Consider the following 26,750-nt stretch of genomic DNA (forward strand, 5'->3'; position numbering starts at 1 on the left):
TATTTCAACATTTTTGCTGTACTTTGGATCAAATAAATACAGGCTTGGTGAGCAAAAGAAACTTCTTTAAAAACATTACAAATCTTACTGTTCAAAAACTTTTGACTGGTAGTGAATAACATTTTTAAAATGATTATATTTTAAAGTATAATATTTTGTAATATTACTGTTTACAAAACCTCTTTCGAAACAATTGTGTATGTATATTTTAGATTTAAACAGAACAGATTAAACACGAGTCTGAGGGGATTTTTTGTTTTCAGTTTATTGAGCTGAATTGTTTTAAAGTGATTTTATTGTGTTCAATATGCATCACAATAATTGACCTGCTGACGGATAAACATCCATTGATTCACACAGGTTAGTAAGGTCTCTAAATTTCAGCAAAACACACAGACGCACTCTCTCTCTGTCTCTCAATCACTCTCTCTTTCTCTCTCTCCTACATGTATTACATTTCTTCATGAGACATAAAGCATACACTGAAGAATATCAGGATTGGCAGGAAACTGTTGATGTCACAGTGATAGTTTCCCATGAGATTTTTTTTGTGCTCTTGTCAGTACAGCAAAATCTGAACAGTGTCATAAGCACAGCATGACATGGCACTAAACTTCTACAACCCAAGACAGAAATACATTCTTAATGCCTCATAATCGTGATTCGGCCAAGGTCGATGGGGAACATACATTCTGATAAATGTTGACAAACCTTCTTAACCCTGTCAGGGCAATAATTTGACAGTAGTCTTAACATATTCAACATTCAATATTCAATTTCCCGTCTACAAAACCTTCAGTTCCTTCATAGTTTTGTTTCAGCGTCCAATCACAGTGTGTGGTTCCAGTGGTTAACAGTGGTCTGACTCTCTTGAAACATATCATAGCATAACAAGTCCATTTTAAACATGGCCTCAAAGGTGTTTTCAAACCAGTGCAAGAAAAACATTCATTGGTGTGTTTTCTGTGACTCTCTTCAGTGATTGTACACGTCATAAATATGTAACATATTCATAATATCCACTGAAAATATTTTTTTCAGCATTCACAAACAGGCAATGTGGCATCTGAGTCTCAAACATGAGTGTGCTGTTATATTCAGGGAATTATTTCAAAATAACATCCCAGGGAGTGCAACAAAAGAAGTCACTCTACTTTTTAAGTCAATGTTAATTTCATAAATCATTTCTGTTTTAAAAAGTTGTTAATTTGTGCTCTGGTAAACCAATTCCTATTCTGTACACGTTCAAGCTTCGGTGACAAATGTTCTTAGATGAGATTCATGCTGTTAGCATAGTTTGGATTTTTATTACACATTCAGGTAATTTAGAACAAATTTTACTAGAGCTGTTCAGTCATAATGTCAATTCGTAAATTGAGTGGTTAACGCTATTTGAAGAGAACTGCATTTTGTGGAGTCACTGTTTACATCTCCCTTTCAGAATCTGCAAAATGTCACAAAATGCATGTTATTGTTTATTTAATACTGACTTGACTAAGATATTTCATATAAAAGGGGTTTGCATATAGTCTGCAAGACAAATAATAGCGGAATTTATAAAAATGACCCTGTTCAAAAGTTTACATACACTTGATTCTTAATACTGTGTTCTTACCTGAATGATCCACATCTGTGCTTTTTGTTTAGTGATAGTTTTTCATGAGTCCCTTGTTTGTCCTGAACAGTTAAACTGCCTGTTGTTTTTCAGAAAAATCTGTTAGGTTCCACAAATTCTTTGTTTTTTGTTTTTTTCTGAATTTTTTTGGATTTGAACCCTTTCCAACAATGACTGTATAATTTTGAGATCCATTTTTTCACACTAAAGACAACTGAGGGACTCATATGCAACTATTTCAGAAGGGTCAAATGCTCACTGATGCTCCAGAAGGAAAAACATGCATTAAGAGCTGGGGGTGAAAACTTTTTGAATTTGAACATTAGGGTAAATTTAACTTATTTTGTCTTCTGGGAAATAAAATTAACTATCTTCTGTAGCCTCTAAAGGGCAGTACTAAATGAAAAAATATGATATTTAGGCAAAATAAGAAAAATTTACACATTTCCATTCTTTTCAAAAGTTTTCACCCCCTGCTCTTAATGCATCTTTTTTTTTTCCTTCTGGAGCATTAGTGAGCGTTTTAACCTTCTGTAATAGTTGCATATGACACCCTCGGTTGTCCTCAGTGTGAAAAGATGGATCTCAAAATCAGTCATTGATGGAAAGGGTTCACATACGCAAAAATGCAGAGAAACCAAATAATCTGTGGGACCTTAAGGATTTTTCTGAAGAACAGCAGGAAGTTAAACTGTTCAGGACAAACAAGGGACTCATAAACAACTATCACTAAACAAAAAACACAGCTGTGGATCATTCAGGTAACAACACAGTAGTAAGAATCAAGTGTATGCAAACTTTTGCACGGGGTCATTTGTATAACTTACATAACATAACATTTACGTAACACATACATAACATTTTGCAGATTCTTAAAGGGGGGGGGGGGGGGTATAAACCTTTGACCTTAACTGTATTTCAAAGTAGCTGTTTTTGAAAAAAAAAAAAAAAACCTACAGTTCAAAAGTTTGAGGTCAGTAAGATTTTATTATTATTATTTTATATATTATTTTTTTCAGCAGAGATATATTAAATTGCTCAAAAGTGAAGACATGTTACAAAAGATTCTGTTTCAAATCAGTTCTCCTCTTTTAAACTTTCTATTCATCAAATAATCTTGAAAATCCTGATTTCTAAAGGACCATGTCACACATTTTAAAATATATATTAAATAGAAAACAGTTACTTTAAATTGTAATCATATTTTACGATATTTGTATTCTTTGCTGTGTTTTGATCAAACGTCTTGGTGAGCAGTTTCTTTCAAAAATATCGGTACAACTTTACAATAAGGTTCATTAGTTAACATTTATTGTTCATTGTTTGTTCATGTTAATTAATACATTAACTGACATTAACTAATGTAACCTTATTGTAAAGTGTTACCTAAAATACAATGTTACCGATCCCAAACTTTTGAAAAGTTAGCACAAGTTGGGACTCGCATCCTTCTAGCAGATTTTATACTTATTTAGCATTTACTTATCGATTTGTTAGCAACATCATTCACATTTGAGGTATGATTGTGTATAATTCATGTTGTGGATCAAATTAGTGTCAACCTTATATTTTACTTTACTCATACTCCAAAAACATAATTCTAAAGAAATGATCAGAAATGCTTATTCTCTTCCTGGTATAAGAACTATGGAACAAAGCAGAATTTTGAATCACTGTATTAGAGGTCTTTTATTCTGGAATAATTTCCTGAATAATCTGCCATTTTATTTCTGAAGGTTTCCTTTCCAGCTCTATACTGGCTCCGTTCACAGCATTGTAAAACCAACATGTACCTGAAATTGTAGGAGATGAAAACAAGTCAAGTTTTGAACCATGTAATAATTTAAATGAATTCTTTTTTTCTCCCAGAAGGCTTTAGGCTTTAGGCTTTTGACTGACGGACATCCTTCCACTCCATCTTGGTGCTTTGTAAAGCCTGCGTCTTCTTTTCGTCTACCTGCACGTAGTCCACTCTGTACTCGTCTGCCAGCAGCGGTTTCTGAAAACATCAACAATACAATACCAATCAAAACCAACTCATCAACATAGCTGAAATGCACCAATCCGCCAGGCAGATTTATGCCATGTCATGTTAAGAGCTGAGGGGTTGCAAAGCAACAGTAACCGGGACAGGAAATGCTGAGTCACTGTTATCACCGCCTCAAGTCACATTTTATAAAGCCACAGAAAAGATTACTACAAGAGATAAAAAAACCCGCAGACACCCAGCAAATGTTTCCGTTATGAACACTCGTTAAATGATTCCATTACGAACACTCATTAAAGGAGTGTGTTTTGGAGTATTTCTAAAGATGCATGTAAGATGTTTGGTTCTTAAACAGTTCAGGCCTATACCACTGACCTTTTGGACAGGTGAGGGGGAGGCAGAATTGAAGTCAAGTGACAAGTAATCCAGCTGAGACCGGCTCGTCCACGGGGCAGAATCACAAGCTGGGAACAACATCTGCCGAGACTCCTGAATAAAGGAAAACACATATAAATATAACCATAAGACATATAATACTGACACACATTTGATGTTTTATTATAACAGTAATATTATCACTACTATGCATGCATTTATTTATATATATATATTTGGGTTATAGATATAGAAATCTGTACAGAAGTTTATTGTTTTTTAAAAGTCTCTTATGTTCACCAAGGCTGCATTTATTTATTAACAAATGCAGTGAAATAGCATTGTGAATATTGTGAAATGTTACTATTATTTAAAATAACTGTTCTATTTTAATATATTTAAAAATGTAATTTATTTCTGTGATGGCAAAGATGAATTTTCCGCAGCAAATCAATCAAATTATCATTGTTGATAACAATGCTGCTTATTATTTTTGTGGATTCTTTGATGAATAAAAAACAGCATCTTTTGTAACACTATAAATGTCTTGAGTGACGCTTTTTTATAAATTTAATACATATTTCCAAAAGCAAAACATTTTTTGAATGTTAGTATAGAATTTTTGCATGCACTACCAGTCAAAAGTTTTTGAACAGTAAGATTTTTTTTGAATGTTTCTTCTGCTCACTAAGCCTGCTTTTAATTGATGCAAAGTACAGCAAAAATGGTAAAACTTTAAAAATATTTTTACTATTTAAAATGGTTTTGTATTTGAATATTTTTCAAATGTAATTTATTCCTGTGATTTCAAATGAATTTTCCTGTGATTGAGCTGAATTTTTAGCATCATTACTCCAGTCACATGATCCTTCAGAAATCATTATAACGTTCTGATTTGCTCCTCAAAAAACATTTATTATTATTTTGTTGAAAACAGCTGAGTAGATTAATTTTTTTCATGAATAGAACGTTCAGAAGAACAGCATTTATCTGAAATAGAAATGTTTTGTAACATTATAAATGTCTTTTTAACATTTATTAATATACAAAGTATTAATTTCTATAACCCCCCCACCCTCCTCAAAAAATGTCCTGCTTTTAAACAGTATAGTGTATATAGTGTATATTTCAAAAATAGAAAAAGATGTACTCAACTGTTTTAAATATTGATAATATAATAACAATAAATGTTTCTTAAACAGCAAATCATCATATTAGGATGATTTCTGAAGCATCTGGAGTAATGATGCTGAAAAATTAGCTTTGATCAGGAATACATTTTAAAATGTATTCAAATATAAAACGGTTGTTTTAAATAATAAAATCAAAATGTTACTGTTTTTGCTGTACTTTGGATCCATTAAATGCAGGCTTGGTGAACAAAAGAGACTTCTTTAAAAATTTTACTGTTCAAAAACTTTTGACTGGTAGTGTAAATAAAATATCATACAATTGTTCTTATTTTTATATTTTTTTATGAATAATTTGCATTATCTGATAAATTCTCCTGTCTGCTATTTTTGTTGATTTACTGTTGTTGTTGTTTTTTTGCCTTGTTTTAACATTCTTTTGTTTTATTTTCTCCCTCTGTTGCCCTCTTGCTCTTTGTAATTTCAAGGAGAAACATAACAATAAATTATTAATGAGAGAGGATGGGTTAAACAGGAAGTCACGTTACCATTGGCGTGATGCTCCCTTCCTGTTCAGAGCCATTTAAGCCCCATCCTCGCCGCCTGTCCAAAGGAACACACTGAAGTGATGTGCTAGAGACAAATCAAACAACACAACAGTCAAATACGGCTATACAAATACAAAACAATATCTTACAATTAACAAATATCATAAACATCAGTGTGGCGTTCAGAAACATCACAAACATGAGAAGACAACTGTGCAGTGGGGGTCGCAAAGGCAGGAAATATAGATCAGGTACATGAGGAAGAGCAGTGTCAAGACAAACACAATATCTTTGTTGAAGACGTAGGAGAGAAACAGAAGTGGTTAAGAAGAACAGAGTTGCAGAGAATCAGTTTTGGGTCATTTTGCTATCTAAGTATGAGTTTGTCATAATACTCACCTGGGTTCTGTCATGGTGCGTGTGAGGGGGACGTGAAAAGGACATTCAGAAATTGTGGACAGGCCCCGTAGGTCTAAGGGTGGCGGTCGAGCTGTGAAAGCAAACACAATGCTGAATACTCAAACACTCCTTATCTTGTTCTCTCATGCACACACCACACACAAACAAACACTTTCACTTTTAATGAGGCATTTCCTTTGTGCAAAGGTGCATGACCTGTAGGAACCCTGCGCCTCCACTCAAGACACAATGCTGTCTGAGGTTCCTGTTCTGTGTCTCTGACAGTATCATGCACTTCCTGTCTTGTGCTTTTGTCTTGGCTAATTCTCAGTTTAAAAAGAATGTAAATTTAAATGTCACAAAGAATCTCTTAAAGAAGTATGCGCCTATTTAGAATGAAATATGTCTTGGAGTGCCTGAACAGTGACGTACTGTAATCTGGTGACTGTCTAATATTTATATCATATGAGAGAGTTTTGCAATAGCTTATCACATGAGCAAAAGTGCTGTTTTCTACACAATTCCAAACGTGATAACAATTTTTTAGTAAACAAGATGTTAGTATTGTGTTTTAAATAAAATAATGTCAGTATTCTCTGTTTCTGCTCAATTTCACCATTCCAAACAAAGCTACAGCAGAACTCTTCGACCTTTCTGAGCAAAAACATAACGGTGTTTCATTTCTACAGTAGTATCTACACCTTCATAAACGTATCGAGTGAGCCAATGAGTAAGACAATCACTCGATTTATCTCTGAATGAATCAGGCGTTTGAACGAATTGAACGAATTAAATTAATGACTTAATGTCTACTTATTAAGACAGTGACTTGCCACCACCAACTGGCGGATCTAGTTTCATATTTCGAATATTTTTCCAAAACTTCAACATAGGGCTGGACGATAAATCGTAGTCAATGAAGCCGGTACTTTGATTAGTAGTAATTCTTCATCCAAATGCGAATCGAATGCGATTTTGAGCGCGATTTGGCGTAGCTTGTCAGAGATTTACGTCTCTGTGTATTAATTGCCGCTCCAGCGGAACCTGAGCGGAACGCACGTGATGAAGAATTACTACTAATCAAAGTACCGGCTTCATTGACTAAACGCGCCTCACAATATCGTTCGATTTATCGTCCAGCCCTACTTCAACGCGTAAGTAACCCTATGGGTGAGACTTCCAGTTCATTAGCTGCTACAGCCGGTTTGCACTTACATCACGGTCTGGTCAGTTACCCATTCCCAGAACGTTCCCTGCAGGTTATTTTTAGTAGTCATAATCATGTAAACTAATTAAAACTTTGCAGATGATTCTGATTATTCTAATGCTGAAATGTATATATATATATTTTTAATCATAAACAAACTATTTTTGCTAAATTTTATGTCCGAAATAAGCTTTTAATGAGGTGTAGACATCAAAGTGGTCAAATCGCATTATAATGATAATATAATATTCAATTTTATTTACTGCGCGCCTCTGATCTGCACGAGCTTCCCCAGCACTCGCTTTCTCCTGTCTGTAAAGCTGCACGCTCGCGTAATTTTAAAAATAACGGTCGTTTCGTTTTACTGACTGACTAACATTCGTTGATTGAACTCTTTAATGGATAATCACTTATAATTAATATATATATATATATATACGAGAGTAAATATTGTTATTTTAGTGAGATTTGACACATCTAATTGAAGAGAACATGATGTTAACCGAGACGTTTTCGTTTACTGACCAAAAAGTAAGAAACGAATGTAATGTTATCCAAGTTAAAGTCAAATAAATGTTATTCGTTTTCAATGTCTGTAAAAATAAAATACACATTTTTAAAATCGAATATGTTATTTGGTGCTTTAATAAAGATAAAATCTTGGTTATTATATGGTATGGTACTTCTGCATCTTACATATTAACGAAATCTAACATAGTATAGGATAATTCAGTCTCATTTAATGCTCCTTATGATGGTTAAATGTGCTCTGATTATCTGTAATGATTGAACAAAAGTTTAAAACAAGACATGGTGTGTAGTAGCGATTATTGAGGTCCACATTCGTCCGCCTTCCATGCCGCTTATTCCGGGAAACGGGAGTGCTGACTTACAGAAGCGGTATCGAAGTGAAGAGGTTAGGAGAATGTTTTGGGATCCTTCAGAGAACTTTCAGGGAACCTTCTAGGAACATAAATAGAACGTTCCCTATTGGCCAGGAAAGTTTTCTTCACGTAAATAGAACGTTCCCTTTAGGTTAGGGAAACGTTCTGGGAACCTACTGAGAACATTTTCAGAATGTTGCGGGAACGTTCCTGGAATGTCCCCTAACCTAAAGAGAACGTTCCCAGTAGGTTCCCAGAACATTCCCCTAACCTAAAGGGAACGTTCTATTTACGTGAAGAAAACTTTCCTGGCTAACCAATAGGGAACATTCCGGAAACGTTCTGGGAACGTTAGCTTTTGATTCCCAGATTCTGGGAACCAAAAATTGTTAGCTGGGTAATGAGAAGAATAACAACTTTCAGTAAATGGTAAAACTTTGCACTACAAACCACTGTGTTCATAATTAAGATAATACATTAAAATAATATTGTAAGACACACCAATTTGCAATATCAAGCAGCAAATCCAGCTGTTGTGTACAGCTAAAAATAGATGAGACCGGAAGACAGACACATACAGTTTACGGAAAAATAAGGTGTGTAATATACCTAAATGTCTTGGCCTCATAAAAGTTTCTGGGTGATGAATTATATTTCAAATCAAATTAGTTCTTTCTAAGGCTACTTTTTGCAATGTCTATTCATTTCTCAAAATTCTCAGCCTAGATGGTTATGCCTGTAGTTCCCGACAAATGAATTTTAGAAGCGAGTCAATAGTCTTTCAATGAATCAACAAATTCGTTCGAACACGCTGATTGATTTATTCAGCAACAAAACGAGTGTTCCCTCAAGCCAATCGTTCAAACACGACGATTAATTCAAGAACGGCACTACTGTGTTATGCTTGGAGGCTCTCAATGACTGAAGGTGAGGTCCTTAGAGTTATATTTAAGTTTTCGTCGATTACAGTTGTTCGTCGATTTTTTTTCGAAGGCGACATCCAAATATTATAATCCACGCGATGGGGAACACGTGATTAATTTACACAGTCCCTGTGAAACTATGTTAGAACCCAACATTTAATATTCTCTACAATCTCGAAGCAAGACTGCCAATAAGCATTAATAAATCAAGTTGAATTTAGAGCTTAAAAAAGAACTGTGGTTTCTATGTGACACATAGATCATGATCATGAGCTCTGCTGCAGCTCATCTTCCTCATATTCATTTTCAACATGCGTCACTCTTCTGTACTTCTCCTCGCATGAGATCAGGTTTTCCATTTCTGTTTTTGTTTTCTGACGTAGCTAACATCTCCGGTGATAATCCAGTTACTGAAATTGCTGCATGACAGCATTTGTTACTAGCACAGCACACCAATTTCAAATTGCTCTCTTGTGCAAATACAGCTCTTTTGTTAAAAAAAAAAAACTGAAATAGCAAGCTTCCTTAAAACTATGGCATCACATCCTGTCTTTGAGCTACACATTAGTCATTGGCACAATATATTCAACATGTGGTACAACGGAATAGAAATACAACAGCCAAATGTGAATTAGATTGTTTACATGTTCTGGGACATGTAAATCTCATTTCCCATTTAAATATTTATATCTAAAGGCAGCTTTGTTGTACCACATGCTTTGATTGTTAAACCTGGCATTTTAACCTAGAAACATTTACCCCGTCTTCTTGGTTTAAGGTTGCGGTCGACTGGAGGAGGCTCAAGGTCAGGAGTCGAAGGCGAAGGCAGCTCTGTTTTGCCGTTGGTGAGTAGGGAGACGGGCAGGGTGGAGGGGCTCATGGGAATGTAGCCGTCTGAAGTCACATCAGAGCAGCTGATCGGTGGGGAGGCCATGGGCACATATGAATCCTCCGAGTGGTTTTCAGTAACTGTGGTATTCAGAAATATTGGCTAGAAATAGAGATACAGAGAGAAACACACTATGGCACATCTGGTTTCTGGCAGCGAATATTCAAATTGATGCGTATTTACGGTGTCTGTTTAACTTTCTCCAGGCTCATTTGACTATTTTAGATTTGAATATTTCTTTACCAGGTTGAGGCTTAGTCGTTTGTTCCAGTTTCTTCCACCATTCTCAAACTCTCCTGAAAACATGAAAGTATAATATTAAAATATCTCACAAATATGGAAATGTTTTAACAAAAAAAGGGGGGATATTTGCTGAATGAAATCCAATACTTGTTTCTTACTAATTTTGGGGTGCTGATTCCAAAAATAGTGCCTGTTTTGCTTTAGTATGTCACACTTCCTTTCAAAATGTGACTCTGGTCCACAAAACCAGTCTTGGGTAGCATGGGAATATTTGTAACAATAGCCAAAAATACATTGTATGGGTTAAAATGATCTATTTTTCTTTAATGCCAAAAATCATTAGGATTTTAAATAAAGCTCATGTTCAATGAAGATATTTTGCACATTTCCTATTGTAAATATATCAAAACTTAAAGGAACACTCCACTTTTTTTGGAAATAGGCTCATTCTCCAACTCCCCCGAGTTAATAAGTTGAGTTTTACCGTTTTGAAATCCATTCAGCCGTTCTCCTGTTCTGGCGATATCACTTTTAGCATAGCTTAGCATAGATCATTGAATCCTATTAGACCAATAGCATCGCATTCAAAAATGTCCAACGAGTTTCCATATTTGTTGTATTTAAAACTTGACTCTTCTGTAGTTATATCGTGTACTAAGACCGGTGGAAGTGCAAAGCTGCGAGTTTCTAGGCTGATAAGATTAGGAACTACACTCCCATTCCGGCGTAATTGTCAAGGAAGTTTGCTGCCGTAATATGGCCGAAACAGGAGCAGTAATACCAAGCAGCACATGTGCAAATGCTAAACTAGCTGGGAACTCATTTCTGATAATACTCCGCCTGCCTCGGCCATATTACGGCAGCAAACTTCCTTGACTATTACGCCGGAATGGAAGTGTAGTTCCTAATCTTATCAGCCTAGAAACTCGCAGCTTTGCATTTCCACCGGTCTTAGTACACGATATAACTGCAGAAGAGTCAAGTTTTAAATACAACAAATATGGAAACTCGTTGGTCATTTTTGAACGCGATGCTATTGGTCTCATAGGATTCAATGATCTATGCTAAGCTATGCTAAAAGTGATATCGCCAGAACAGGAGAACGGCTGAATGGATTTCAAAACGGTAAAAATCAACTTATTAACTCAGGGGGAAGTTGGAGAATGAGCCTATTTCTTATTATTTCTAATTATTCCTATTCTTATTATTTCTTATTATCTTAGTATTAAATACTTCTTTTTGTAAAGACAGAAACCCATCAACAAAAAAACCTTGAAACATTTGACATTTGAAGCGCATTTGTGAGAAAAAAACTGATGTAATGGAAAGCTTTTATGGATCTTTTTGAAATCAGCATCACTTACAAATTAAGTAATGGGGCTTTTTTTGCAAATCAGCTGATTTTTTCTCCATAACGCAGGGCTGTATGATTTTTTTTGTGTGTGTGTATTCTCACCTTTCCTAAAGTGGTCTATTCCTGAAAGTGACGTCCTGCGAGGGAGGAGAGCAGGTTGTGTCTGATTACGGCCGGTATCGTCATTACTGTGGTGATCAGACAGGTGTGTTGGTTTGGGTGGGAGGGGAGGAGGCGTCTGTGGGTCTGATGTCCCGTAGAAGGGCCGGTCGAATCTGAAAATGTCCGCTGGACGGCGTAGAGAGATGGGAGATGAGAGGCAGGACGAAAGTGAGGAGGAGAGAGAGAGCGGGCCACAGGGGGCGCTGAATGGGGGCTCGGACACCCCGGCCAAAAGGAAAGGGGATGGGGAAGAGTCAATGCGTGGGGTGGGGCTAAACACATCCTCTGTGTACTCAGACGAGCTCTGCTCAAAGGAGCGTTCAGAGTTCGAGATACTGTCACACCTAGGGAAGGACAAACACACAGAGATAAGCATATATGCACAAAAACAATACAGGATAAATAAACCAAAGAACATTATTCAAAATAAAACCTAAATAAAGTGTAAACTCTTCAATGGAAAGTGTTTTTGTTCAAAGAAAGCATATGGAAAATGTGTGGTGTGTGTGTAGGTGTTGTGTCATAATGAAACTATTTTTTTGTAATACAGGCTTCGTCTGCCAAATAGGTGCTCAATGATTTTGAAATCACAAATTTGCATAACAAATTCAAATTTGATTTCTTATGAAACTCCTTAGGAAGACAAAAATCTGAATAAGCAAGTGAAATGTCACATTAAAAATGTAAAAAATAAACATTTGCTTAAGTCTCTAAGACACAAGCCAACATGAAATAAAAATGTACACTACCAGTCAAAAGTATTTGGACAGTAAGATTTTTAATGTTTTTTTTTTTTTTTTAAATAAAGTCTCTTCTGCTCACCAAGCCTGCATTTATTTGATCCAAAGTACAGCAGAAGCGGTAATATTGTAAAATATTTGTACTATTTAAAATAACTCTTTTCTATTTCAATATGCTTTAAAATGAAATTTATTCCTGTAATCAAAGCTAGATTTTCAGCATCATTAATCTAGTCTTCAGTGTTCTGTTCAAGAAACATTTATTATTATAATCAATATTTAAAACAGTCGAGTACATTTATGACACTATTCTTTGATGAATAGAAAGATCCAAAGATCAGCATTTATGCAAAATAAAGAGCTTTTGTAACATTATACGCTATACCATTTAAAACCTTGGAGTCAACCTTGGGGGGGGGGGGGGAGAAATTATGGAAATTAATACTTTTATTTAGCAAGGATGCTTCAAATTGATCAAAGGTGATGATAAATACATTTAGAATGTTACAAAAGATTTCTATATCTGATAAATGTCGTTCTTCTGAACTTTCTATTCATCAAAGAAACCTGAAAAAATTCTACTTCATGGTTTAACATATTAATCATAATAAATTTGTTTTTTTGAGCAGCAAATCAGCATTTAAGAATAATTTCTGAAGAATCATGTGACTGGGGTAGTGATGCTAAAAATTCAGATCACGGGAATAAATTACATTTTTTTTTAAATATATTCAAATAGAAAACAGTTATTAAATTAGAAAAATTTAAACAGTTAGAAGAGACTTCTTTAAAAAACAAAAAATCTTACTGTTCAAAAACTTTTGACTGGTAGTGTACCCTTTTTACTATATTAGACTTTTCTGGTCTTATTGTGAATTATTTTTCTTTGTGTATTATTATAAATTAAATAAATTATGTATTCATAATGAGAAACACAATAATTTGCAATTCCAATTCTTGTTATGAAACATATCTACCTTTGAAAACAAACAAACACTACTGTTTACATTTTTAAATGTTTAAAATGTTGGGGTCAGTAAGAATAAATAAATATATTTTTAAATAGATACTTATATTCAGGAAGGATGAATTGATCAAAAGTGAAAGTAAAGATAATTTTAATGTCATAATATATTTCTGTTTCAAATAAAAGCTAGTTTTTCTATTCATTAAAAAAGTGTTTAATTGTGATAATAATAAGAAATGGTTCTTTTGCACTAAATCAGCATTTTATGATTTCTGAAGAATCATGTGACATTGAAGAATAGAGTAATAACTGATGAAAATTCAGCTGTGCCAATGCAAGAACAAATTACTTTTTAAAAAAATATATTAAAATAGAAAACAGTTCTAACAGTATAAACTGTAATAATATTTCACAATATTGCTGTTTTTACTGTATTTGATGAAATAAATGCAGGCGTGGTGAGCATAAGAGCTTTCAAAAACACTGAAACATTTTACCAACCCCAAACTTTTGAACTGTGATAAACCTGGGTAGTTGTTTCATTAATCAGCTATAACCCTTCATAAAGATGCATCAGTATTCAACACAAAACTGCATTACAAAAATCATTGTGCGTTTTCATAAAACCATTAAGTCCTTACTTTGCATGCAGGTACCTGAAGATTTTATTTGAATCTAATCACAGTGTGTTCCGCTGCAGTGACCAAGATCAAAAGATTTCACTGAAGCGAAAAGCGTGAGAGATTTTCTATTCTCATTTATTCTCTCAGTCACCTTTATTAAATCAGATTAAAGGAAAAGCCGATAGTCTGGTGCTACATGGAATGAATCTCATTTCCGTATTGAGATTAACATATAATTATTATTTCTGCAACGTGTGATCATAAGAAACAGGGTGGGCCTTGCCTGACGATGCTCTTTGTGCCGGTTTCACACTGAGAGAGGAAGAGGTAGTCAAGTGGAGGGCTGATCTCTGATTCGCTGGGCCTGTCTAGGACATCGTGGTTTTCGACGGTAACCGTGTCCTGATTGGCCACTAGAGAAACATGAGGAGAGAGTGCTGGAGAGGGCTGCTGGGAAGAGGGAGTGCGATTAAGACTGTCCATTGATTCTGTCAAAAAGAAAAGGAGAGAGAGAAAGAGAGAGGTTTCCTTTATATATTATCAATATGTTTCATTTTACATGTCAAAAAATAAGTGCAGTAACCACACATATTCAATTTCTGAAGTACCTTTGCTTTCATTCCAGAAGGTGGCAGACCAAATCACCCCCTTCCAGCCCCCCACGCACCACAACCCACACACACACACACACACACACACGCATCTCTCTTTCTCTTCCTGTTTAGGCTCAACAGTGTGTTAGTAGTGGGCAGACATTTCTAAACCACGTAGTCCCACAGATGAACACGTGAGGCTCACGCCTGTTACACACTCTGGAAGCACATGACACATTTGGGGTGTAAACATTTCTCTTTTTAATAGTAAGCAAAAATATTTTTGGAAGATGGAACTAAGTTGAAAAAATGCAGATAAAGGTCACTGGAAAATTTTGTGCCGCTTCCATGGTCATATCTATGTTTGCTTGTGAGAAAGAGATTTGAGTGACACATCTCTCATTTTGGGAATTATTGTTGAGCAGGTTAATTAAATAGGCAATTTTCAATAATCCAAATAGTTTTAATTGCGCATAAACAGAGGTGTCCAGTGGTGATTCAGAGTTTGGACGTCTGATATCACACTCAACCTGCTGGTGCTTGAAACGCATTGTGAGTAATGCTGAGGTAATGTTGTGGGTAAACAGTCATAGATAACCGGCTTTTGATCACTATGCAGCTAGCATGCTAATCTGAGGGGGATTGTGTGGGCTTACGTAAACATTGCTTCTTTGGCAGAGCCCAATTTTGGGTATCCAACACTTGAATAACTGACAATGACTCACAACCTTTCTGCCAGAAGAGAATTCTGAGAGGCAACAGGCGTAGGGTTGTATTAATTTTTGTGATCCTATATTTACTGTAAACATCTATAGGATTTAACTCAAACGTATAAGCCCATAACGATTTTAAACAGCATTTGTGTAATACTGCTTCTTTTATAAAGCTGCAGTGCGATGTTAATTATTATGTAGAGCTGTTTTAACACTTGCAGTCTGAGGTTGCTATGGTAAAGGGATTCAGGAGAATGGAGCAGTAGTTAGCAGAATGTCATGGTGATGGGGTCAAAGGGACAGTAGAGATACAATGAGTAGTTGTCATGGTGACGGGTTCAAAGAGAGAGAATAGAAAAACAACAAGCAGTTGTCATGGTGACAGGTCAGGTTGAGAGTAGAGATACAGTGAATGGTTGTGATGGTGGTAGGTGAGAGGGACGTTGGAGCAGAGCAGTTGTCATGGTGGTGGATCAGTGTGAGTAGAGACACAGTGAACTTTTGTAATGGTAATGGTTGAAAGTAGAGATACAGTCAGTGGTTGTCATGGTGATGGGTCAGTGAGAGTAGAGATACAGTGAGCGGTTGTCATGGTGAAGGGTGGGTCAGAGTAAAAATACAGTAAACAGTTGTCATGGTGATAGGTGAGAAGGACATTGGAAATACAAAGAGCAGTTGTCATGGTGATGGGTCATTGTAAGTATAAATACAGTGTGAGGTTGAGTAAATGTACAGATACAGTCAGTGTCAGTGGGTCAGTGAGAGTAAAAATACAGTGAACAGTTGTCATGATGATGGGTCAGTGAGAGCAGAGATACAGTGAGCGATTGTCATGGTGAAGGGTCAGTCAAAGTAAAAATACAGTGAACGGTTGTCATGGTGATAGTTGAGAAGGACATTGGAAATAAAGATACAGTGAGAGGTTGTCATGGTGATGGATCAGTGAGAGTAGAGATACAGTGAGCGGTTGTCATGGTGATGGGTCAATGAGAGTAGAAATACAGTGAGGTTGTCATGGTATTGGATCAGTGAGAGTAGAGATACAGTGGGTGATTGTCATGGTGATGGATCAATGAGAGTAGAAATAAAGTGAGCAGTTGTCATGGTGATGGATCAATGAGAGTAGAAATAAAGTGAGGTTGTCATGTTGTTGGAACAGTGAGAGTAGAGATACAGTGAGAGGTTGTCATGGTGATGGATCAGTAAGAGCAGAGATACAGTGAGCGGTTGTCATGGTGATGGGTCAATGAGAGTAGAAATACAATGAGGTTGTCATGGTGTTGGATCAGTCAGAGTAGAGATACAGTGGGTGATTGTCATGGTGATGGGTCAGTGAGTAGAGATACAGTGAGCAGTTGTCATGGTGATGGGTCAATGAGAGTAGAAATACAATGAGGTTGTCATGGTGTTGGATCAGTCAGAGTAGAGATACAGTGGGTGATTGTCATGGTGATGGGTCAGTGAGTAGAGATACAGTGAGCAGTTGTCATGGTGATGGATCAATGAGAGTAGAAATACAGTGAGGTTGTCATGGTGTTGGATCAGTGAGAGTAGAGATACAGTGAGAGGTTGTCAAGGTGATGGATCAGTGAGAGCAGAGATACAGTGAGCAGTTGTCATGGTGATAGGTCAATGAGAGTAGAAATACAGTGAGGTTGTCATGGTGTTGGATCAGTGAGAGTAGAGATACAGTGAGAGGTTGTTATGGTGATGGGTCAGTGTGTAGAGATAAAGTGAGTGGTTGTTGTGATGATGGGTTAGTTAGAGTAGAGATAGTGAGCGGTTGTCATGGTGATGGGTCAATGAGAGTAGAAATACAGTGAGTGTAGAGATACAGTGAACGGTTGTCATGGTGATGGTCAATGAAAGTAGAGATATAGTGAGCGGTTGTCATGGTGATAGGTCAGTGAGAATAGAGATACAGTAAGCGGTTGTCATGGTAATGGGTCAAAGGGACAGTGGAGATGCATTTATCAGGTAGAGTGAGAGACATATTGAGAAGTTTTTATGGTAAGAGTGAAAGTACATATACAGTAAGTGCAGTGGTTGTCATAGTGACAGATCAGAGCAACAGAAGAAATATAACAGTGTTGTTTAACCCGGGGCCCTGGCAGAAATCAACATCTGAGTTTACAAAAGTTTGCAGAAGCCTGGGTGTAACCGGACCCCACACAGTTTTTATCCAGCATGTGTTCTGAGCGTCTTCACACAAGGCCTGAAGCAGGATCTGAAACTGCGGCTCTCCAGGTGTGACTACAATCTCTTATGTGTTCTTCTCTCACACTGCTGTCCGCCTGCCTGACTGCAGAAGATCCTGTCTGTAAATAAAGAGCTGATATCCAGTTCACAGCTGGAGTTCTGCTGGGGTTTGTAATGAGGTTAGCAGCTAAGCAGTAACTGAGACTCAGTGTCTCCAAAAGTACAGTCGCTATTTCAACATTACATCTGATAGTCACCTCTGGCCTCCATCCGAGACATAAACAACATGACAAAAGATGATGAATTAAGCCTTTTCATCTGTGCATGTGTGTGGAGAAAAGGGCACAGACGTGGCTGTTTTTCTGTATATGGCTAAAGCTAGCTTTATCTTTCACAATCAGCCTTTGCCAGAGTTTAGAGGCGTGTACAACCGTCCGGCGTGTTGTGTATTAAACAGTAACCATGTGCGTGTGTGCCTGAAACCCTCCCGACTGCTGTATCACTCATCTTCCAAGTAATGTGTAACTTGTGGTTTCTCTCATTCTCTGTGTTTGGCATATCACATTAGCCACGCTAACTGCTAACATTTTCCTATGTGTCTTAACAAAAACACATTTTCTCACTATAATAGCAGTCATATGTGCTGTGGACACAGATCGTGACACTGGCTGTTTGCTGTGGGTTAAATATATATGATGCTACGTACTTGAGAGCTGTCTGTTATGACAGACGTGTGTGTGTCTGAACACTCCTCTGTGACGCAGCTGTTGCTCTGCAGACTATTCGAAAGAGAGGAAGAGAGATGGAGGAATGGAACAGAATATTAAAATAAGACCTCGCCTAGATTACAGCGTCGTTCTCTCACCGATTCTGTCTGCATCTCTCAGTCTCTGCATCTCTCTCTGGAGAAACGTCCTGTGGTTAATTATTTCCCAGCCTGGGTTTATTCATTTTAAAACTGCAGTTAGAGGGAATGTGAATCTTTAGGTTAACACAGGGATCTGAAGTGGTGAAAGGGGTGATTGTAGACTGTTTTTAGGGTTTTTCCTATTTTAGCTCATTTGTAGCACGTTCCCTTCTCATAAACCCACGCACACACAGTATGTATTTATTAACAACACGGTTACTGAAGAGGAAGGTTAAATCATTTCATTTTTAAGAATTTAGAGGTGCTTTTGTTTTTCATGAGACTAATTTGTTATACAGGTGCTGGTCATATAATTAGAATATCTTCAAAAAGTTGATTTATTTCACTAATTCCATTCAAGAAGTGGAACTTGTATAATGTATACATTAATTCCACACAGACTGATATATTTCAAGTGTTTATTTCTTTTAATTTTGATGATGGAATTAGCGAAATAAATCAACTTTTTGAAGATATTCTAATTATATGACCAGCACCTGTATATTTTATAATGTATAAATTATATGCCACACCTGATCCTGTCCCATTACTTGTCACTTGCTGAGGTACAAATAATTATTATTTATTTATAAAATGCATATATAGAATACTGTTCAAATGTTTGGTATCAGTAAGATAAAAAAAGAAATTGCTGCTTTTATTTAGCACTTTATTTTACCAAATGTTTTATTTCAAATAAATGCTATTCTTTTGAACTTTATATATATCTCAAAGGATCCTGAGAAAAATTTATCATGGTTACCACACAAATATTAAGCAGTATACTATAAATATATAAATATTGACACTAATATGAAATGTTTCCTAAACACTTAATCAGCATATCAGAATGTTTTTTGAAAACTCATGTGACATTGAAGACTAAAGTAATGACTGCTTTTAAAGTTCAGCTTTTACATCACAGGTATACATTACAAAAATTAAAATATAATTAAAAAAAAAAAACATTTATTGTAATAATAAATTACAATTACTGTTTTAGCTGTATTTTGATCAAGAAAAACGCAGCCTTGGTTAGCATACATAATTGATTTAATGTAATAATAAGATAATTTATTTATTCATTCATTTATATATTTATTATAATTGAATGGATGGGAGGCATAAGTCATCTTTATCTTATAACAAAAATAGGAAAAATGTCTAAAAGCTGCTATGTGACAAGGTCTACAGTAAACAAGCTAAAAAATACAGAACTATGGTTTTATAAGCTGTCAACCTAAAAAACGAGCGTTTAAGAACACAAAAGAACTATGTCCGCTAGAGGGAAATTTAACGGCGACAGTAACATTCATTATTTTTAACCATGTCAAAGGATAATTTCACCGCCCTGAAAGGAGAAGATATATTGAGAAACTAAATTGTATTGGTCTATGTCAGTACTCTGACAACTACAACTATTTGTGTCCTTAAACACTCATTTTTTTGGGTCGACAGCTTATAAAAATGTAGTTCCGTGATTTTTACCTTGTTTACTGTACACCTTGTTTTATAGCAGCTTTATATATATATATATATATATATATCACCTGCTACTTGCTGAGGTACAAATAATAATTATTTATTTGTAAAAAGCATTTATAGAATACTGTTTAAATATTTGGGATCAGTAAAAAAGAAAAGAAATTTATGCTCAAAGGTGAGAATAAAGAATTTTAAAATAATTTATTCTTTTAAATCCTATATTTATCAAAGAATCCCAAGAAAAATGTATCATAGTTTCCACAAAAATATTAAGCAGTATACTGTAAACATATAAACATTGACAGTAAAAAGAAATGTCTCCTAAACACCAAATCAGCATAACAGAAAGATTTCTGAATGATCATGTGACACTGAAGACTGGAGTAATGATGCTGGAAAATCTGCTTTCACATCACAGGAATACTAACATTTTAAAATAACAAAATAAAAAATATTTTAAATTGTAATAATATTTCACTATAGTACTGTTTTTGCTGTATTTAATCAAATAAATGCAGCCCTGGTGAGCAGAAGTTATTTATTTAATTTAATAATTAAATTTAAAAAAATTATTTACTACTTTTTTAAATAATTGACTGGACAGTCCGCATTTATTCTCTCATTCTCAAATAATTTCAAAGCGGTCTCTTGTGCTGATTTTAATGTGTAGTGTTTTGCATTGACGAAAAGGGGAAAAATTAAGTCAAAGTGTCTAAAGTCAATTAGGTCATGGACTGCTCATTCTTCAGAGAAACTGTAAGGTCATTTCAATAGTATGATGATAATGTAAAATGACTACGACTCAACGCCATTTGAACTTAATCAGAGGCTACAGTTTATCAACTGGTGAGCATGCCATACTAAGTTATCCAAGACTATTTTAATAATAAACCTTCTCACCTGCATGTCTGTTCAGTCCTCCAAACGTACAAATCTGTCCAATGCTCTGTACCCAGATGTTCATCTCTTCTGCCGTTTTGGCCAGCAGGTAAAAGATGCGAGTGGCAGTTTTGACCACAAAGAGGTGCTGATTCTGATACTGCCGTTTAGTGGGTCGCACCTCTGCCTCGATGGTGACCTCGCACTCCTGCAGGTCGATAGTTCTGATTGGTTTCCGGGAGCTCTTGCTACGGTAATATTCCAAAACGTCAGGATTCCCGCTCATCCGACCCCTCCGCAAAACAAACCATCGCTTTCGCCATGACTGAGAGAGAAAGGGACAGAGAGCGAGAGAGAGACGGGAACAGAATTAGATTAACATTGTTCTGCTGGAATCAAGTCAAAAAGTCTCCTTTGATCTTGAGATCTTGTTATTCTGCAAGCATTCACTTTTTCACATGGAAGCAACATTTGATTTGTCTCTTGATGGTTATTATATCATGTTGGTTTTGATTGGTACAATTCTTTTCATCCACATTATGCCAATGTGAAATAAAATTCAACTTAAAAGAAAAGTACAAAAAATGTTGCCTTGGCTAAATAGAAATATAAAAAAATACAGAAATAAAATGTAGAAAAAAATGAAAATATAAAAATAAAACAATTCAACATTTTAATAAAGACTGATGTCACTGGCTATTGGATAATGTTACTAAATATGTAAGTGGACAGGATTGGATAATTATTACAAATTATACTGTATATAATTACAAAAGAATATATAATTACAAATTAGATTCGCCACAGTGTCATATTTTTCACAGCATGCGGTATCGGTGTTCAGCCAATTTTATTGCGCAAGACTGTGTCTACACACAGTAATAAAAACAACTTGAATTATTTTAACTAAAAGTGAAAATGAAACTCTGCGATAAGATTAAACATTGATCATTACAAGAGTTTAGATGTCAATTCAGAGGTTGTCTTAGAACGGGTCTAGATGGATACATTTGTGACGTCTGTATAGGTTTCATTATTATTATTTCTCTTATATACCTAATGTAAATTTCACACTGGTGTAATCCCCTACTGAGGCTAGTGTTAATACAAAAACAAACTTACAGATAAACTTCTGTCTAAACTGGGCAGGGTGTGGTCTGCAGTCAGAGATGACTTACAAACTAACTTCCCAAGAAACACACACAGGTTAATCTCTCAGAGCAGAAACGAGTTGCACATATGGTTACAAGAAGAAAATAATCAACGCTTAAACACCATGCCAATCAATATAAATCTCCTGGCTTTACCAGTAACTAGAAATCCAGTTTGTGCACTGTAATCAGTTCCAAAAACATGGTTATTAGATGTATTAAGTTGTTATTCCATTAAAAAGATATTAGGTGATTATGTCATTATGAGGTAATTAGGTTAATATTAGCTTATGAGGTAAATGCATACACTTAGGTTATTAGGTCATTATGTCTGATTATTATACAAAATGTTTTGCTCTGGTTTATTAAGTGCAAGCAGTACCTGCCTCAGGTGAAATCTGGAAGTCTGTCTTTCAGAGAATTCTCCTACGCATGTGACTTTCCATTTTCAATTATGTAACAGAAACTATTATAGAAACTACTGCAGAAATACTTTTCTCAGGAAAGAGAATGACAGGGAAAAAAGAAAGTGGCAGTTCCTTTGCAGTCCCTCAGTTTTCTCAGTTATCTTTTTCTTATTAGGGAAGATAATATTATAATCCAAAAAGTTCTTAGGCAAGATAAGATGAAAAAAATAAAATAAAATAAACATAAAACATATAAAGTACATGAGTCAAAGACGTTAAGATGTCCACGTCAAAAGAAATTTACAAAAGTGATTTTATGTCCATAGAAAGCACATTCAATGTAAGTAAAGTGTCTACTTTTAAGGTTTCAAATAAGTTTTTGAAGAATAAAATGTCACGATTTGGTTGAAATAATGTTACATTGTCATTTACTGTAACACAATATTTATATACAAATTCAAACAACATGCTTATTTTGACTTGTACTTAAAATGTATAAAAGAATAAGGGAGTGTATTAAATTTTATTGTGTTTTAAATGAGTAACAAAATTCTAACTGACAAATGTGACCCTGGACCACAAAACCAGTCTTAAGTCGCTGGGGTATATTTGTAGCAATAGCCAAAAATACACTGTATGGGTCAAAATTATTGATTTTTCTTTTATGCCAAAAATCATTAAGAAATTAAGTAAAGATCATGTTCCATGAAGATTTTTTGTAAAATTCCTACTATAAATATATCAAAATGTAATTTTTGATTAGTAATATGCATTGTTAAGAACTTAATTTGGAAAACTTTAAAGGTGATTTTCTCAGTATTTAGATTTTTTTGCACCCTCAGATTCCAGATTTTCAAATAGATGTATCTCGGCCAAATATAGTCCTATCATAACAAACCATATATCAATAAAAAGCTTATTTATTGAGCTTTCATATTATGTATACATCTCAGTTTTGTCAAATTTAACCTTATGACAGGTTTTGTGGTCCAGGGTCACAAATGGGCAAAACCTAGGATAGTGGCACATTTTAAAAGTGTAGAATTACTACTAATAAAAGTAATTAGTCTTTTAATGTCATAAATTATTTTTTTAGTTACACTGAATGACATTTTAGTGGTGTCTTCTGTAAATTAAGGAAGATGTATGACATTTAATTTTTGCTCAGAAAAAAAACTAAAATTAATAAAATTAAACAGAAAACTGTTTAATATTTTTTTTTGGAAAAACAACTATTTAAAGGAATATTACGCTAATTGTTTTCATGCTTAAACCCTTTTTCGTCTTTGACCCAAATATATTATCTTTGCTAAATTGAATTTACATTAAATGTTCAGTTTAATGCTAGTGTCAAACATGTTTTTGAATGGTGTGACATACTCAGTCTGAACTTTTGCACACAATTTAGGAATTGATTTATGGCAATAAGGTGAGTTACAGTTGGAAAGCCAAACTGACCATCAGATCCAAAACCCACCTAAAACCAAATAAGCTTTAGAAACAAATACCATCTGTCATTGCCCCTAGCTTATAGTCCAACTGGACGTGATCCTTATTCCCATTCTTGAGAATGTTATTCTAGTGAAAGAAGAGAAAGTTCAGCATTTTTGTGTGGCCTTAAAGTGAAAATTCACTCAAAAATGAAACCTCTGTTCATCTTTAGAACACAAATCAGAGCTTTCTGACATAGACAGCAACATAACTGATCAATAAAACAGTCCATGTGACATCAGTGGTTCAACCGCAATTGAACGAAGCTAATACTTTTTGTGAGCAAAGAAAGCACAAATAACAACTTTATTCAACAATTCTTCTCCTCCAAGTCACATCCTTGCCTCATAAAAACCACTGATGTGACATGGACTGTTTTACAGTTGTAAAACGTAACGGCCTTGATCCTGAACATCCTGGAACCATCAGCAACTTGCTCTGTTTTGCTTCTGTCTGGCATCACTCAGTTCTCTGTTGTGTAAAGTTAAAGCTTCTTTGTTCACTTAGTTGCTGTTTTCCTTCTGTGACCAAGATTTCACCACATCAGCTGTTACACAACACCTGACGATAAAGATGTCTCACACAGGCCTCTTAAGAATCTAAATAATCTAATTAACACATCAGCAGGGGAGTGTCATTAAGATCTCTTGAGAAACAAGACCAGTTTTATGAGTGTTTCTCTTTTTATGTTTAATTCATTCTAAAAAATGAGCTTCTTTCTTACAGTGATATTTAAAAAAGGTCACAGTTTTGCACTTGTATCATCAGGAAAACCCTGACTTCCTCCCTTGAGGTCTTTTTTTATGTCCAGTATGATCTAAACAAATGCATGATGGGTAAGAAAGCCGCAGAACTGCAGGATTTCTATCCCTCCAGCGTCACAAGACAAATTCTCTTCCTCTATCCAGATCCAGACTAAGTGCTGACATGAGTCCTGAGTGCCAGATTAAGCAAGAAGAAGCCAGAAAAGACTTCTCCATTTACTAGGGTCTCACAGCCCAACTTTTTATCCAAAGTGACATGGAGTACACTTACAGTACTTCCAGAAGTGTCATGCATGAAAGGGACATGTGCCACCTCAGATTTCTGAGATAAGGGGACTTTGAATGCAGCGTCCAAAAAAAAATAAAAATAAATAAATAATATATATATATATATATATATATATATATATATATATATATATATATATATTGGAAATCATTTGATTGGTCTACTGGGTTTCACACCTTCCATAGATCACTTGTTTTAAACTGAAAATCAAGTTGCTCTAAACATAACTTTTTCCTGTGGAACACTAGGTGTTATTTCCAAAAATGTCAAAGCTGTCTCATAGCTACATGGTGAGTAGATAGGCCCCATTATTTTGAGGTTAATGTGTTCATTTACTACCGAACATCATTTTTCTATAATTAAAAACACTTTTTTAAGAGTTATTCCAAAACATTTAGTTTTTGTATGTGTTGAACTGTTTTGAACTGTGCTAACGAACCATGTGCTGATTAGCCTCTTTGAGCTAGTTTCAAAAGTATCTAAAATTGTCATTACCAAAAGGTTTTGGTAGTGACATCATTGTTTTTTTTGGGTGTTTTCTCATTAAATTGTCCCTACCGAAACCATCACGACTGAAAGGTGATCATTGTTTCTGTAGTGACAAAAGGGAACACATAATCCTTTATTTAGGTCACAAATATGTTATGTTTTGTCAAAAATAAAGTATACTGAATTATCAAATAAGATGTTATGATAGTATTTGCTTCAATGTATATTCCAACTAATGAATCCTTAAAGGAGTAGTTCACTTTCAGAACAAAAAATTACACATAATGTACTCACCCCCTTGTCATCCAAGATGTACATGTCTTTCTTTCTTCAGTTGTAAAGAAATGGTGTTTTTTGAGGAAAACATTTCAGGATTTCTCTCCATATAATGGACTTCTATGGTGCCCCGAGTTTGAACTTCCAAAATGCAGGTTAAATGCAGCTTCAAAGGGCTCTTCCCAGCTGAGGAAGAAGGGTCTTATCTAGCGAAATGATCAGTTATTTTCTAAAAACATTTACAAATTACATACTTTTTAATCTTAAATGCTCGTCTTGCTGAGCTAGACAAGATGAGCATTTGAGGTTAAAAGTATATAAATTGTAATTTTTTTAGAGAATAACCCATCGTTTTGCTAGATAAGACTCTTCTTTCCTCGGCTGTGATTGTTTAGAGCCCTTTGAAGCTGCATTTTAGAAGTTCAAACTCGGGGGCACCATAGAAGTCCATAATATGGAGAGAAATCCTGAAATGTTTTACTCAAAAACATAATTTCCTTACGACCGAGGAAAGAAAGACATGAACATCTTGGATGACAAGGGGGTGAGTACAATATCTGTAAATTTTTGTTCTGAGAGTGAAATACTAAGTTTGAAATCAGGGATCAACTTTTAGAATTGAACTGGATTCAAAATACAACAAATCTCATAAATCACACTTGAAATATTGTTGATTTACCTCTGAAAACTTGAATGAAATAGAAATAGAAATGAAATAGAATATATATATATATATATATATATATATATATATATATATATATATATATATATATATATATATATTAAAAGTGTAAGCTAAATCTTAATAGGTTAATATAGCCCTTCATATTAAATTATATATTTCTGTGTTTCAGTACAATTCCGGGGAGAGAACAATTATTCCAAAAGTCTCTGAAAGTAAAATGTGAGAATTACTGCACAATTACTAGAAATGTGTACCTTTGGATATTATACAATTAGTATACATACAAAATTTGTGGAAAAAGACTCCAACTCTGTCTTTGCACCAATTCTGTAGAATGGCCCATGTACTGTAATTGTTTTTGTATCACACACAG

At 35.0% G+C, this 26,750-nt stretch overlaps 1 protein-coding gene across 1 annotated transcript in view; it reads right to left on the reverse strand.

The window, feature by feature from the left end:
- Positions 1 to 265: 265 nt before the first annotated feature.
- The window catches only part of gab3 (GRB2 associated binding protein 3), a 34,371-nt gene continuing 7,886 nt past the window's right edge, over positions 266 to 26,750 (reverse strand). The window contains exons 2-10 of the mRNA XM_073840321.1: positions 20,844 to 21,147; positions 14,330 to 14,534; positions 11,657 to 12,060; positions 10,201 to 10,253; positions 9,828 to 10,059; positions 6,055 to 6,145; positions 5,656 to 5,740; positions 3,978 to 4,091; positions 266 to 3,614 (exon numbers count right to left, since the gene is read on the reverse strand). Coding sequence (XP_073696422.1) covers positions 3,498 to 3,614; positions 3,978 to 4,091; positions 5,656 to 5,740; positions 6,055 to 6,145; positions 9,828 to 10,059; positions 10,201 to 10,253; positions 11,657 to 12,060; positions 14,330 to 14,534; positions 20,844 to 21,147 — 1,605 coding nt within the window. The 3' untranslated portion in view covers positions 266 to 3,497. The remainder of the gene's footprint in view (positions 3,615 to 3,977; positions 4,092 to 5,655; positions 5,741 to 6,054; positions 6,146 to 9,827; positions 10,060 to 10,200; positions 10,254 to 11,656; positions 12,061 to 14,329; positions 14,535 to 20,843; positions 21,148 to 26,750) is intronic.

Source organism: Garra rufa, chromosome 5 (assembly GCF_049309525.1).
Source record: "Garra rufa chromosome 5, GarRuf1.0, whole genome shotgun sequence".
NCBI lineage: Eukaryota > Metazoa > Chordata > Actinopteri > Cypriniformes > Cyprinidae > Garra > Garra rufa.